This window comes from Sus scrofa, chromosome 14 (genome assembly GCF_000003025.6).
Source record: "Sus scrofa isolate TJ Tabasco breed Duroc chromosome 14, Sscrofa11.1, whole genome shotgun sequence".
NCBI lineage: Eukaryota > Metazoa > Chordata > Mammalia > Artiodactyla > Suidae > Sus > Sus scrofa.
The window spans coordinates 76,354,574-76,370,465 of NC_010456.5; the positions used below are offsets into that span (position 1 = coordinate 76,354,574).

General features: G+C 39.3%; 1 protein-coding gene across 38 annotated transcripts in view; it reads right to left on the minus strand.

The window, feature by feature from the left end:
* USP54 (ubiquitin specific peptidase 54) overlaps positions 1-15,892 on the minus strand; it is a 132,620-nt gene that overhangs the window by 47,351 nt on the left and 69,377 nt on the right. For 35 of the 38 annotated variants that reach the window (XR_002338397.1, XR_002338396.1, XR_002338393.1 and 32 more), the window contains exon 3: positions 15,411-15,503. Coding sequence is in view for 29 of the 38 variants with exons in the window: in XM_021072539.1 (XP_020928198.1) it covers positions 15,411-15,503 (93 nt within the window). In the remaining 9 variants the exon portion in view is untranslated. The other 3 variants (XM_021072563.1, XM_021072565.1, XM_021072570.1) reach the window with 3 other exon arrangements.

Consider the following 15,892-nt stretch of genomic DNA (forward strand, 5'->3'; position numbering starts at 1 on the left):
TTGGACAAGTTACTTAACTTCTCTAGGCTTCAATTTCCTCTTTTAACAGAAAATTAATAATAGAATTTACTTCCTAGGGCTATTTAAGGATTAAATAAGTTATCTCTATCAGCTGTCTATTTATATATTAGCCTGAAGTCTGACAATATGAAAGTGCTACGTGTTAATTATTATTGTTATCATCCTGTTTGGGAGTCATTTTAGGTTAATGTCTACCACTGACCTATGAAGAGAGGTCTTGAATCAGAAATGTTTCTACCTTAAGCTACCATCCCAGTGTCTGAGATCTGGGTATAAACGATGTATTCTAAAGAGACAGATTTCCCATGACCTAGATAACAAGGGTTTTAGCACTTAAAGGGAAAGACTTAAAAAGTCAGAGCTCTGCCTGCCCCCACAGTGGATATGCAATCTGGGTCTTGCGTTCAGTGGCATTGTCTCTACTCTAAACATTGTTTAACCTCTTAATTACAGACAGCTTTCTCCATACACACTAAGTATCTGAATGTATTCAGAATAGCCTCTGCCTGCATCTTCTTTATTTTCTTATTTTAGCTATTGTTATCAGTCTTGCTCTGCTATTATTAGGAAGAAGCAAGTGTATCAGGGATGAAGAATCCTGAGCCTGCCCAGCATGCATCTGCGGAGCCGCAGCTCTGGAAGAAGCTGTAGCACAAAGCCCCTCTGTTAGGGCAGCACACTAACCCCTGTGTGTCCCTCTCACATGAGCAGAAGGCTGGAACTGGCCTCCTCCTGTTCCCTTTTCACCCTCCTCCCACCTTTCCCAGAGGGAGATCCTGTTCGCACCAAAGAAAGCCAAGAACATTTAGTTCAGCAATAAGAACAGGTGGTAGCACCAATAAGGAACAAAAACTGGTATTCTTCCAATTGCTGAGTTCTATGGCAGAAAGGGAGAAAGGGCAGGAAGAACCAAAACCCAGGAATCATTTTCCCCTGTGGGGTTCCCAATGGTTTCATTTCAATACACAGAAAATCCACCTTTGAGATTTCTCTCTGCTCTTCTTCACAGAGTAAAACCAAAGAGGTCTTCCTTTTCATTTTCAGGAAAAGGCAAATTACTTTTTGCCTATTGACTATTTTCTTAGATGCAGTACAAAAGCAAAAGACTTTAACGACTAAAAGCAGGTGCTTCCCCACCCATCTCTCTTGGATCAAGCAGTAAACAATTCTACCCACACAAGCATATAATTATTTGGATTAGTAAAAACCATGTAAATAAGATAAAAGTGCCATAAAGACAGAAACTCTTTGTGCTCTGGCATCTACAAACGCAGCTGTTGCTTAAGTTTTTTTCCCCTAAAACACATACTTTGTCTTTAAGCAAAAAACAGCTGTTTATTTCTCTCTCAGGATTTCCTAGCCTTGCACCAAAAAGAAGTCATGAGTAGAGAACATACAGGTCAAGGAAAAGGGCTGTCACTAAATTTGATGCTTTATCAGCCCAAGATCTTTGGAAAGTGTTCCAGTCAGCAGTCCAAGTCATCCCTGAGAAATGCCTAGCAATACCCTCTGCAAAGGCATGAGATATGCTATACACTGCTACTAACCCTTTTTTTTTTCCCCTTTTGGCTTTTTAGGGCCTCACCTGAAGAATATGGAAATTCCCAGGCTAGGAGTGGAATGAGACCTGCAGCTGCCAGCCTACACCATAGCCACAGCACTGCCAGATCCAAGCCACTTCTGCAACCTACACCATAGCTCATGACAATGCCGGATACTTAAACCACTGAGTGAGGCCAGAGATCGAACCCTCATCCTCATGGATACTAGTCGGGTTCATTACTGCTGAGCCACAATGGGAACTCGCAGTTTCCTCTTCTTAATCTGGGCTTCCCACATGTCTCGTCATTTTGGTTCTCAAAATTACATCTTTTTTCCACACCTACTGGAAAGCACAGACCTAAATATATCATAAACCTAAATGTGGCCAATTAAAGGCTATTTGTAAACACAACCCTTTGAAAGGAAGACAAAGGAACTAGTCCTTGTGGGCCACTGACTACTGGATAAGAGTTTTGTGTGTTCAAAAGAATGTGGAACATTCTCTTTCAAGACGGGAAATAACTGTTTACCACTTTGGCAACCAAAACAGTAACTTTGGATTTTTAACATTTTATTGAAGAAGCATTCAAACATGCAAAGGTAAAGAATACAATAAACTCCATGTACCTATCATCCATCCTCAATGATTATTAGCCTGTGGCCAATCCCATTTCATATATACCACCTGCGCTACTCCCAGATCATTCTGAAGCAAATGCCAGAAATGTCATCTATAAATTCATCCATGAATATTTCAGGATATGCCTCTAAAAAAATAAGAACTCTTTTTATTTAAAACATAACTATAATATCATTATCACATTCAGAAAAAGGTAATTAATAATCCCTCAGTATCACCAAATAGTTTAAGAGAATCTCCATTTTGGTCCACCTTTGGGGAAAACAGAGAATAGCTGGCTAGCTTCTCTCTTGTAATTTTTTAACCTTATGTCTTAAAATAGCTACCTTCTAGACTTCCTAATTAGAAAATTACCCACATATTCTGCAGCAGTCCCTTTAAATGAAATTCAGTTATCAACACAATATATCCCCATGAGTTAGGGCTTTATTTGCATTCAATTCATAACAAATACCTTGGACTTTCAGTGATGAAGTTAAAGATCATCATAAACTACCTTTCACACTCATTCCTACTACCTATGCAAAACAGATAACCCACACACACTCAAAGACAGAGACAAAGAAACACCAAGACCTCAAGACAATGGACAGATAGACACAGAGGTAGAGACAGGACAAATTCACCAGAGAACAACATTGCTTTTAGCGGGAAATCACAAACTATTGTTGAGATTTATAAAAGATAACAGTCAATTTGCTAATTCCTGCAAGATCAAAAATATAGAACCTTACAGATTACCAACAGTATTCCAATCGAATTCTGAGAATCAATGCCATAACCACTTACCCCATAGGGGAAAGGAAAAGGGGGACCCTTCTGGACATGCACAAAGATTTTGAGATTGTATAAGTTTCAGGTTCTGTCATAAACTCTGGAAAGAATCATGATGATCTACTATATTTTTCCTTGTAGTCATACCCCTCGATTTAAATATCATGTAAAATACTGAACTCCAGAATTAAAAAGGATAAAATCTTGAATTTATACTATCCAAGTTTTGTCAATGGTTAAATTAGTTGAGAATATTCAGGTATGGATGATGGGATTTTAAGACTAAGAAAGGGAGCTCCCGTCGTGGCGCAGTGGTTAACGAATCCGACTAGGAACCATGAGGTTGCGGGTTCGGTCCCTGCCCTTACTCAGTGGGTTAACGATCCGGCTTTGCCGTGAGCTGTGGTGTAGGTTGCAGATGCGGCTCGGATCCTGCGTTGCTGTGGCTCTGGCGTAGGCCGGTGGCTACAACTCTGATTCAACCCCTAGCCTGGGAACCTCCATATGCCGCAGGAGCGGCCCAAGAAATAGCAAAAAGACCAAAAAAAAAAAAAAAAAAAGACTAAGAAAGGTTGTTCAAAAGACCATACAAATATGTTCACATCCAATAGATAAGCAAAACAAGGGAGTTCAACTCAAGCAGATGATATGCGCATTAGACATGAGGACATACCCTCCTTATGTGAGAGCTGTTTATTACTAGTTAAAGTTTCCAGGGAGGAGGTTCCTGTTGTGGCTCAGTGGAAACCAATCTGACTAGGAACCATGAGGTTGCAGGTTCGATCCCTGGCCTCGCTCAGTGGGTTAAGGATCCGGTGTTGTCGTGAGCTGTGGTGTAGGTTGCAGATGCAGCTCAGATGTGACACTGTTGTGGCATAGGCCAGCAGCTACAGCTCCGATTCGACCACTGGCATGGGAACTTCCATATGCCTTGGGTACAGCCCTAAAAAGCAAAAATAACATTTCCGGAGAACATGCTAGAAATCTAATTCCCTGGATTAAACAGCCAGTCCAGGATAATGGGTTTACTCATCTCTGATAGAGGACATGAAGAACCTTCCATTCCTAATATCTACCCAAAAGAATGAATGGAATGTAATTTCTTATACCACTTTACACACTATATTTATGCTTCAACCCCCTAGCAGAGGAACAACTATACAGTACATAATCAAAAAATATTGAGAGTTTTTTTTTCCTGAACTTTCAAATTTCTTCCAATTAACAAGTGAGCTATCAGGAGAAGAGACTTTCCTGCCTCTTTGAAAGAGTCTTATTGCTGCTCTACAGATACAGATTTACATTCTAGGACACCCTATATACAAAAATCTATTTCCTCCCTACCAACCTTCACCACCACCACTGTTCCCCAGCTTTTATGCCTTACACTAACACTCTTAAAAAAAAATTACTAATTGAGAAAATTTGTTGGATTTAGTCAATCAATGCAGCATTCTTCTTTGCCTATAACAAAAAACACTCTGTCCTACATCCTGGCACTGCAAAGCCTGTAGTACAATCCCTGGAAGGAGAACAAAATCTTTGTGGCATACTAAGTACAGAGGACGGATTTCCTCCTCTGGACAGAGATAAATAAATAAACCAACACCAAAGTTAAGTCATACCCTGGGGGCTGGGGTGTAAGAGCAGATTCAATATGAATAATAAATAAGAGCTCTGGGCTATAGGCATGACAACAACTTCGGTCAGGAAAAATCTTTTAATAACACTAGATGGGAATAAATTTGATGTAGACGAGACATTATAATGAACACAAAAACCTCCTCTATTTGCTAAGTCAGACTTGAAAGGCACTGTGGTTCAAAGGGACCAGAAAGGCAAACTAATATAAATTCTTCATTATCAATTTGAATGCAAGAATTTTTTTTTTTTTTTTTTTTTTTTTTTTTTTTTTTTTTGCTTTTTTAGTGCCTCACCAGCACATGGAGGTTCCCAGGCTAGGGGCTGAATCACAGCTACAGCTGCTGGGCACAGCCACAGCCACAGCCACAGCCACAGCCACAGCCACATTGGATCTGAGCCACGTCTGCCACCTACTCCACAGCTCATGCCAAAGTGGGCTCCTTAACCCACTGAGCAAGGCCAGGGAGTGAACCCAGAATCTCATGGCTCCTAGTTGGATTCGTTTCTGTTGTGCCACTATGGGAACTCCTGCATTCAAGATTTTGAGTCTGAGGAGTTCCTGTCATGGCTCCGTGGTTAATGAACCCAACTAGTATCCATGAGGATGAGGGTTCTATCCCTGGCCTCACTCAGCGGGTTAAGGATCTGGTGTTGTCGTGAGCTCTGGTGTAGGTCACAGACATGGCTTGGATCCCGTGTTGCTATGGCTGTGGTGAAGGCTGGTGGCTATAGCTCCAATTAGACCCCTAGCCTTCCTTAGGAACTTCCATATACCATGGGTGCAGCCCCCAAAAAGATTTTTTTATAATTTCTTTAAAAGATTTTGAGGAGTTCCCGTCATGGCACAGTGGTTAACGAATCCGACTAGGAACCATGAGGTTGCGGGTTCGGTCCCTGCCCTTGCTCAGTGGGTTAACGATCTGGCGTTGCCGTGAGCTGTGGTGTAGGTTGCAGACGCGGCTCGGATCCCGCGTTGCTGTGGCTCTGGCGTAGGCTGGTGGCTACAGCTCCGATTCGACCCCTGGCCTGGGAACCTCCATATGCCACGGGAGCGGCCCAAGAAATAGCAACAACAACAAAAAAGACAAAAAGACAAAAAAAAAAAAAAAGATTTTGAGGCTGAAATTACTTTAGGGATTTAGTGGCAAGTAACACAGGAAAAGAAAAAGAAAACAACACACCAGTACATTTTACTGGACCAAAAGAAATGCATTATTACAAACAATGCATACAAAGCACCAAACAGGGCTGGATGGTAACATGTACTACGGTACCTGATGAAGACCACAAGGCATAGGACTATTGACACACATTCATAAATCAGAAGAAAAAAGCAAAAATATTAAACAAAGACATAATTAAAAATGTGTTCACATAAGGCCAATAGTAAATGCATTGTAAGGTGCAAGGTAAAGTACACAACTGGACAAAGAGCAGGGATACACATCTTTCATCTAGGTATGAAAGGCAGATCCCTCATCCAAACAACATATTAAAGGAAAGCTGGCTAGCTTCTGATTCATCTAGAGCATGTTTGTGGGTTTTTTGCCCTTAACAGTGGGTTATAGATATAAACAATTATCCTATAACATAAAGAATTTTAACTTTAAAGAATTGGTAAGTTTTATAGAGAATACTTCAAATTCAGGAAGTTTGGAATCTCTTGTTTTTATTTTTTAATTTTTATTTATTTATTTATTTTGTTTTTGAGGGCCACACCCACGATATATGGAAGTTCCCAGGCTAGGGGCCAAATGAAAGCTATAGTTGCCGGGCTATGCCACAGCCACAGCAACTTGGGATCCGAGCCATCTCTGAGACCTACACCGCAACTCAAGGCAATGCTGGAACCTTACTTAACCCACTGAGCGAGACCAGGGATTGAACCCACATCCTCATGAATCCTAGTCAGGTTTGTTAACCACTGAGCCACGAAGGGAACTCCTGGAGTCTCTTGTTTTTAAAAAAATCTAGGAAGTAATACTGTAAACCAACTATAATGGAAAAAATTAAAAAATCACTTAAAAAAATTCTAAGAAATAAGAATTTTACATATCAAACTTAGCATTAAAGAATGCAAACTGGTCATGAGTATAGCAAAAGGAAATTATTTTTAGCCTCACCAATACTTCTCTAATTTTTAAATAGGAGGCAGAGAAAAACTAGGAACAAATATATAAAATTACACCCACAGAGGAAAAATAATACAGAATTATACCCACACTGGGACACCACAAAGTTAACATGTAACTTAACCACAGGACACCAGATAACTGCTCTGTTGAAAGAATTCCAGGTTTTCATTCTTCCTGCAGCAGATCTTTCCCACCATCAACTATTCTCCCTGCCCCGCCCCACATCTCTCCCTCCCCTTACTAAATGAGGCATGAATGACTAGATTAGTAGACCAAAGTAGGAGACCAAAAGACATAACATGAAAATTTCTATTAAATAGGACAAGAGAACATAAAAAACAAAAAAGAGAAGAAGGCAATATTCAAAACTCCATAACCAAACCCCAAAAACTATTAAAAGACAATATGAATCCAGAAAAGCTGTGCTTATACTATGGCCCAGGCACTAAGAGAGAAGAAAAGCTGGGCCACCTTCCCAAAAACCTATTCTGCCATGCTAAATACTGTTAGGTCAATCATGGATCTAGATAGAGACAGCATTTTGAAAACTTCAAGAAGATAAATTTCTAATATAATTTCTGAAAGGTAGAGTGATTTGGTTTAAAAGGGATGTGTTACTGCTTTATTGTTATGTTCTTGTTTTGGGTACCAAGGGATCCAGGCAAAGTAGAACAACTATACAATGCAATGTCTACGAGGTAGGCATGGTTAAGTGTACCATCCACCATCATAGCTGACAGGGAGAGTGCTTAGGGAAGAGAGGAAGGGGAAAGAAAGTGTGAAATTAGTTTTTTAAATGTCTATAATCCTGCTTTTTAAAAGTGATTTAAGAAACACTATTGGGAGTCACTTCAAGGCTTTAAGAAGAGAGTAACTTCAAAATAGCACTCCAGGGTAGTCTTAGGTTAGAACAAACAAAATAGGAAGATACTAGAGATGGAAAGGCAATTTAAGGATCTGGAGGGGGAAAATATTCTTTTTACTAAAATGTTGGGCAGAAAGATTTATTACTAGAAATATCATAGACTTGAGAGGAGGTAAAAGAGAAACGATAATCCCTGTAGTAGAATTCAGGCTATTTTCAGTTTTCCTCTTTACACTTCGGTATGCTTTCCAAAATGACTACAGTGCTTTTCTATATTTATAATAAAAACAATCATTCAAATAAAGAACAAACATGATGTGTATACACAGCCAGAGAATAATAAATAAATGCCCATGTGCCTACCACACAATTTAAGAAATGGGAAAATTGAGTTTGAGACTCCCCAATTGATTACATCCTCTCCCTTCCCTCTTCCAGAGGTAACCACTATCCTGAATTTTGTAAAAATCATTACTTTTTTCTCTGCAGTCTTGTCACGTGTACGCATTCCTGAATAAGATGTTGTTTAGCTCTGCCTATTTTTGATTTGTATATAAATGGAATCGTAGTTTAGCAGTCACTTATAACTTGCTTTTTTCATTGAATGTACAGATCTTCCTTGACTTACAATGGGGTTACATTCCAATAAACCCACTGTAAGTTCAAAATACACCCTAACTTACTTACCAAACATCATAGACAAGCCTAGGGTACATGAAACATGATCAGAGCATTTACATTAGACTAGAGCTGGGCAAAACCATCTAATACAAAGCCTACATCATTATAAAGTGTGTTGAATATCTGATGTAATTTATTGAGTATATACTGAAAGTGAAAAACAGAATGGTTGTATGGGTGCAGAATGGTTATAAGTGTATCAGTTGTTTACCCTTGTGATTGTGTGGCTGACTGATCTGCATCATTAGAAAGTATCATAACACATACCACCAGCCTGGAAAAAGATCAAAATTCAAATTCAACATAAGGGAGTTTCCGTCATGGCTCAGTGGTTAACAAACCCAACTGGCATCCATGAGGACGCAGGTTCAGTCCCTGGCCTTGCACAGTGGGGTAAGGATCCAGCATTGCCGTGAGCTGTGGTGTAGGTCACAGGTACAGCTTGGATCTGGCGTTGCTGTGACTGTGACAAAGACTGGCGGCTACAGCTCTGATTCGACCCCTAGCCTGGGAACTTTCATATGCCGAGGGTGCAGTCCTAAAAAGACTAAAAGACAACAACGACAAAAAAACACAATTCAATGTAAGGTTCCTACTGAATGCATATTGTTTTCACACCATCACAAAGTCAAAAAAAAAATTTTAAGTCAAACCATCATAAGTCGAGGAATGTCTATAATGCTTTTGGGATTAATTCGAGTTGATATACGTAGCTGCAGGCTATTTATTTTCTCTACTATATAGCATTTTACTCTGAGGATATAAACCATCTGTCTTAAGCCATTCTCCTATAGTTGGCATAGGTCAACTGTAATCACAAAAATACTATCTTAAACATTCTTAAACATATCTTCTGGTATGTACATACAAGGAAGTTTTCTACAGCAAATACTCAAAAGTAAATTAGTGGTTTCCTAAATAGCAGTATCAACTTAATTTATACCCAACAATGTATGTAAATTGTCATTATTCCACCTTTTAGGTAACAACTTTATCCAATCTTTCAATTTCTACAATATGAAGGTTATGATTAATTTACATTTCTTTTTCTTTCTTTTAAACAAGTGGCCGCACCTGTGGCATATGGAAGTCCCTGAGCTAGGGGTCAAGCCACAGCCACTGTAGAAGCAACGCCGGCTGAGTAGTTATGTTGTAAGCCACACTGGAAGTCCTAATTTACATTTCTTAGATTACTAAAGAGCTTAAAAGTCAATTGGGTTTCCCATTCTCAAAAACTCCTGTTTGTCTTTTACCCATTTTCCTGTTGACTCATTTTACCTTTTACTTATTCTTCATGGGAGTTCTTTCCTGGAGTTCTGTACTGGATGGCAATCTTTGTTGGTTATATATTGCAGATACTTTCTCTTGGTTTGTAGCTTTGTGTCTTTTACTATATTCATGGAATCATCTGATGAACAGAAGTTATTGAATTTTCTATAGTAGAATGCATCAAATTTTTTAACTTTGTATTTTTTATGATAGAGGAGTCATGATATTCTCCCACATTTTCTCCTAAAACTTAAAAAAACATTGTCTTTCACTTTTTTTGGTGGGGGGAGGCACAGTATTGGAAAGTTCCTGGTCTAAGGATTGCACCACAGCAGCAACCCCAGCTGCTGCAATGACAATGCCAGATCCTTAACTCGCTGTACCAAAAGAATTCCTATCTTTCACATTTTAGTCCTTAATTCATCTGAAATTCATGCTTTAGGTATAATATGAAATAGGGATCTAACTTATTTTTTTCTATACAGATAACCAATTCTCTAAGCATATTTATTGGAAAGGCTAAAACTATAACTTTCAAATTACATGCATAATTTTTAAAATGCAAAAAATGCCTTATACAACCAAGTATATGCAAACTAGAGTCTAATTTTTAGCATATATTTAGCATTAAGGGATTAAAAAGCACTTTGGGAGGGAAAAAAATTAAGTTTTTAATATACTTCCAATATAGCAAAAGAGTCAGTGAAGAAAAAGAAATCTAATAGATAGATCAGGCAGTGATGTGCTGAGAAACATACATCCTCAGAGTTATAAAGACCCAAAACACAGCCATTAATTCCTTAAGTCCACTTACTATCTATCATGAGCTTCTCTGAAAGAGTCCCAGGATATATCCTCAGCCCCTTTAGCTTGAAAAACAACTTCCTTTCTATACTTGATTGTCTCAGAAGGTGTCCCATAAGGTCTGATGGCCGGTTATCTTTATCTTTCTGTATTTTATAATTACATTGATTTATTTTAAAGAAACAAATTTGTTCCTGTGAAAAATGAAACAAACATAAGACTGTGACAGCCACTTTTCAAGAGTTCCATCTAAGTCAGAGAAGAAGATGACTAAGTCCTGACTAACCCAAGACATGGAAGGGGTTCATGTAAGTTCCGTCATCCCTTCCTGGTACATATGGGAGTTTCCAGTTTCAGAAGGTTCTTCTGCCAGGGATTTCTCCAGGTTTCGCTTCTCTCTAGCCAAGTAACTTGTCTTGTTTTTAGGGTTTTAATGCCATGAACCAGACTTCCCTTGGACTTGCTGACCAAAGAATCACTATATTTCTTCTTTATCTAAAATTAGATACTAATGTACCTTTCAGAAAATCAAGCCAAATTCTCTTTTGGATGGAATTCTCCCTGAATGGGCATAATCAGAAATGTTACAACCTGAAAAAAATCTAGTTTTTATTAAAATTTCCTATTTAAATTCTACAATTAACCAATAATTTATATTCTATATTTTGCTAAAAGTAATAATGCTTCCAAACAAATGGTGGGAAAAAAACACGTTTGTGACCCTAGTGGCCAAAGATCAGAAAACTCAGTTATATCTTCCCAAAGATATCTGTCTATCATGGACTAAAACTTAAAAGGGACATTGCTCAGGAAGTTCCCGTCATGGCGTGGGGGAAACCAATCTGACTGGGAACCATGAGGTTGTGGGTTCAATGTCTGGCCTCGTTCAGTGGGTTAAGGATCCGGTGTTGCCATGAGCTATGGTGTAGGTCAGAGATGCGGCTTGGATCCTGTGTTGCTGTGGCTGTGGCCGGCAGCTGTAGCTCTGATTCGACCCTTAGCCTGGGAACTTCCATATGCCATGGGTACAGCCCTAAAAAGCAAAGAAAAAGCAACTGTTTTGAGTCAGTTGTTACAAATTTAACTGGGAAATTCTCCTGGAGTTTTCAATCACAATTTCTACCCTCAACTATAAAAACCAAAAATTTAACAATGTGTCCCTTTGACAAACTAAGAGTTCAGACATCATAAAACTAGAAACTTACTCAAAACTCAAGCATACTCATCCAACCACAAATAATACATTGCATATCTGGACCAAGAAAACACAGAGAAGCTACATGTTGGAAAAGCAATGGAGAATGGACCCTTTATACATCCTAGTTCTTTCTCTTTAGCAGCTTACCTAAAATATCTGAGTCAAAACTCTCTTACATAAGGCCATTTCATTTGTCTCTAAATAAATCCTCAGTTTCATTTTATTCAGAAATGAAAAAGTTAATGTCAGATAATGGGGGAGGTCCCATTGTGGTGCAGTGGAAACGAATCCATCTAGTATCCATGAGGATGTGGGTTCAATCCCTGGCCTTGATCAGTGGGTGGGGGATCCCACATTGCTATGGCTGTGGTGTAGGCCAGCAGCTGTAGCTCTGATTTGACCTCTAGCCTGGGAACCTCCATATACTTCTGGTACAGCCTTAAAAAGCAAAAAAAAAAAAAAAAAAAAAAAAAAGAGTCAAAGAATGGGGTAGAGAACTGATAAAAAGAATATACTACTGGAGTTCCTGTTGTGGCACCAGGGAAATGAATCTGACTAGTAACCATGAGGTTGAGGGTTCAATCCCCGGCCTCGTTCAGGGGGTTAAAGATCTGGCATTGCCAGCCATGAGCTGTGGTGTAGGCTGGCAGCTATAGCTCCAATTTAACCCCTAGCCTAGGAACCTCCATATGCCATAGGTGCAGCCCTAAAAAGAAAAAAAAAAAAATCTACTATTGGGACTTCCCATTGTGGTGCACTAGAAACGAATCCGACCAGTATCCATGAGGATGCAGGTTCAATCCCTGACTTCGGTCAGTGGGTTGGGAATCCCACATTGCCATGAGCTGTGGTGTAGGTTACAGATGCAGCTTGGATCCCACATTGCTATGGCTGTGGTGAGGGCGGCAGCTGTGGCTCTGACTCGACCCCTAGCCTGGGAACTTCCAAATGCCAAGGGTGAGGCCCTAAAAAGCAAAAAAAGCAAAAAAAAAAAAAAAAAAAAAAGTCTATTAAATATAACAATGGGAAACATTAGGAAACAGAAAATTTTAGTACTGGCTTCCCTTTCTTTCTTTCTTTCGTTCTTTCTTTCTTTTTGGCGGCATCTGCACCTGTACCATGAAGACGTTCTGGGGCCAGGGATCAAACCCGTGCCACAGCAGTTACACCACCAGATCTTTAAACCATTGAGCCACCAGGGAACTCCTGGATTTTCTTTTTTTTTTTTTTTTTTTTTTGTCTCTTTTGTTGTTGTTGCTATTTCTTGAGCCGCTCCCGCGGCATATGGAGGTTCCCAGGCTAGGGGTCGAATTGGAGCTGTAGCCACCAGCCTACGCCAGAGCCACAGCAACTCGGGATCCCAGCCACGTCTGCAACCTACATCACAGCTCACGGCAACGCTGGATCGTTAACCCACTGAGCAAGGGCAGGGACCAAACCCACAACCTCATGGTTCTTAGTCGGATTCGTTAACCACTGCGCCACGACGGGAACTCCTGGATTTTCTTAACAGAGTTTGTTGCAACTAAAGATTAATAAGTGCAGGAAGTCAGAAAGAGAAAAACAAATACTATTTGATGTCACTTATTTGTGGAATCTAAAATACGGTACAAATGAACCCATCTACAAAACAGTAACAGACTGACAAAGAGAACAGACTTGTTGGTTGCCAAGGGGTGGGGGAAGGGAATGGGATGGACTGGGAGTCTGGAATTAGTAGATGCAAACTATTACATTTAGAATGGATAAGCAGTGAGGTCCTACTGTATAGCCCAGATAACTATATCCAGTCTCTTGGATAGACCATGATGGAAGATAATATAAGAAAGGGAATGTACCAAAACAGGCATACAGACCAATGGAACAGAACAGAGAACCCAGAAATAAACCTAGACATCTATGGTCAATTAATCTTTGACAAAGGAGGCAAGAACACAAAATGGGAAAAAGACAGTCTCTTCAGCAAGTATTGCTGGGAAAACTGGACAGCAGCATGCAAAGCAATGAAACTAGAACACACCCTCACACCATGCACAAAAATAAACTCAAAATGGCTGAAAGACTTAAATATAAGACAAGACACCATCAAACTCCTGGAAGAGAACATAGGCAAAAAATTCACTGATAGCAACCTTACAAATGTTTTCTCAGGTCACTCTCCCAAAGCAACAGAAATAAGAGTAAAATAAACTAATGGTAAAAACAAAAAAGAAAAAGAAAAACCAATGGGACCTAATCAAACTGATAAGGTTTTGCACAGCAAAGGAAACCAAAAAGAAAACAAAAAGACAACTTACAGAATGGGAGAAAACAGTTTCAAACGAAGCAACTGACAAGGGCCTCATCTCTAAAATATACAAACAACGTATACAACTCAAAAGTAAAAAAGCCAGCAACCCAAATGAAAAATGGGCAAAAGACCTGAATAGACATTTCTCCAAGGAAGATACACAGATGGCCAACAAGCACATGAAAAAATGTTCAACATCCCTGATTATTAGAGAAATGCAAATCAAAACTACCACAAGAAACCACCTCACACCTGTCAGAATGGCCATCATTCATAACTCCACAAATAACAAATGCTGGAGGGGTGGAGAAAAGGGAACCCTCCTGCACTGTTGGTGGGAATGTAAGCTGGTACAGCCACTATGAAGAACAGTATGGAGGTACCTTAGAAAACTATACATAGAACAACCATAAGACCCAGCAATCCCACTCTTGGGCATATATCCAAACAAAACTTTCCTTGAAAAAGACACATGCACCCGCATGTTCACTGCAGCACTATTCACAATAGCCAAGACATGGAAACAACCCAAATGTCCATCGACAGATGATTGGATTAGGAAGATGTGGTATATATACACAATGGAATACTACTCAGCCACAAAAAAGAGCAAAATAATGCCATTTGCAATAACATGGATGGATCTAGAGACTCTCATACTGAGTGAAGTAAGGCAGAAAGAGAAAGACAAATACCAATATAATATCACTTTTACCTGGAATCTAATATACGGCACAAACAAAACTTGCCACAGAAAAGAAAATCATGGACTTGGAGAATAGACCTGTGGTTGCCAAGGGGGATGGGGAGGGAGTGGGATGGATGGGGTGCTTGGGGTTAATAGATGCAGACTATTGCCCTTGGAATGGATTAGAAATGAGATCCTGCTGTGTAGCACTGGGAACTATGTCTAGTCACTTATGATGGAGCATGATAATGTGAGAAAAAAGAATGTATACATGTATGTGTAACTGAGTCACCATGCTGTATAGCAGAAAATTGACAGAACACTGTAAACCAGCTGTAATGGAAAAAAATAAAAATTATTACATAAAAATAAATATTAAAAAAAAGAAAGCGAATGTACCCACACATATGACTGGATCACTCTGCTGTACAGCAGAATTGGCACAACACTATAAATCAACTATACTTTAATAAAAGAAAGAAAGAAAGGGAGAATTTGCTGCTAAATTTAGCTTTAATACAAAATTTGTTAATTCTATGAAAAATGGTTGTTTATTCTTTCAAAGTGAAAATTCAGTATTAGTTTTGCAGATAAATACTCAAAGTCTAGGCACATTTGAATAGCATCCTGTCAAACTGAACAGAATTATATGGGCAAAAGGTTCAGAAAAACAGACTACCCAAACCAAATAGGATTCTTTGAAGCAAGTAAAACTAAGCATATTTATCCTTTGGACTAAACCACAGGCAGATAATTTAGTCACAAATTCTTTAGCATCACCCTAAATAACTAAACCACCTTAATATTGATCATTTGGCCACCGACTGTTAGTGAGAAGAAAAAAATCTGAAGTACTTACCTTGAGAGCACAGAAGATGCAGGAATCTCCCATGCATTTGTGAGTTGTAAGCTGCCTAAAGCTACGTCGGAAGATGTCCAAGTGCCATAAAACCTAAAAAATGGGAAAATACTTCATTATTCTACCAAAAAAAAAACCATTTTTAAAATTTATTTATTGCCTCTTTTTTAGAGTCATACCCACAGCATATGGAGGTTCCCAAGCTAGGGGTCCAACTGGAGCTGCAGCTGCTGGCCTGCACCACAGCCACAGCCACACAGGGTCTGAGCCAAGTCTGCGACCTACACCACAGCCCATGGCAATGCCAGATCCTTAACCCACCGAGCAGGGCCAAGGATCAAACCTACCCACATTTAATTTTAAATTTAAGAGGTCAAGCAAACATAGGTAATGATTTCAGAAGATATCATGACTCCAAAAGAAAAGCTAATTCTAGTGTATTTTTTAAAATGTCAGGGAGTTCCCATCATGGCTTAGCAGTA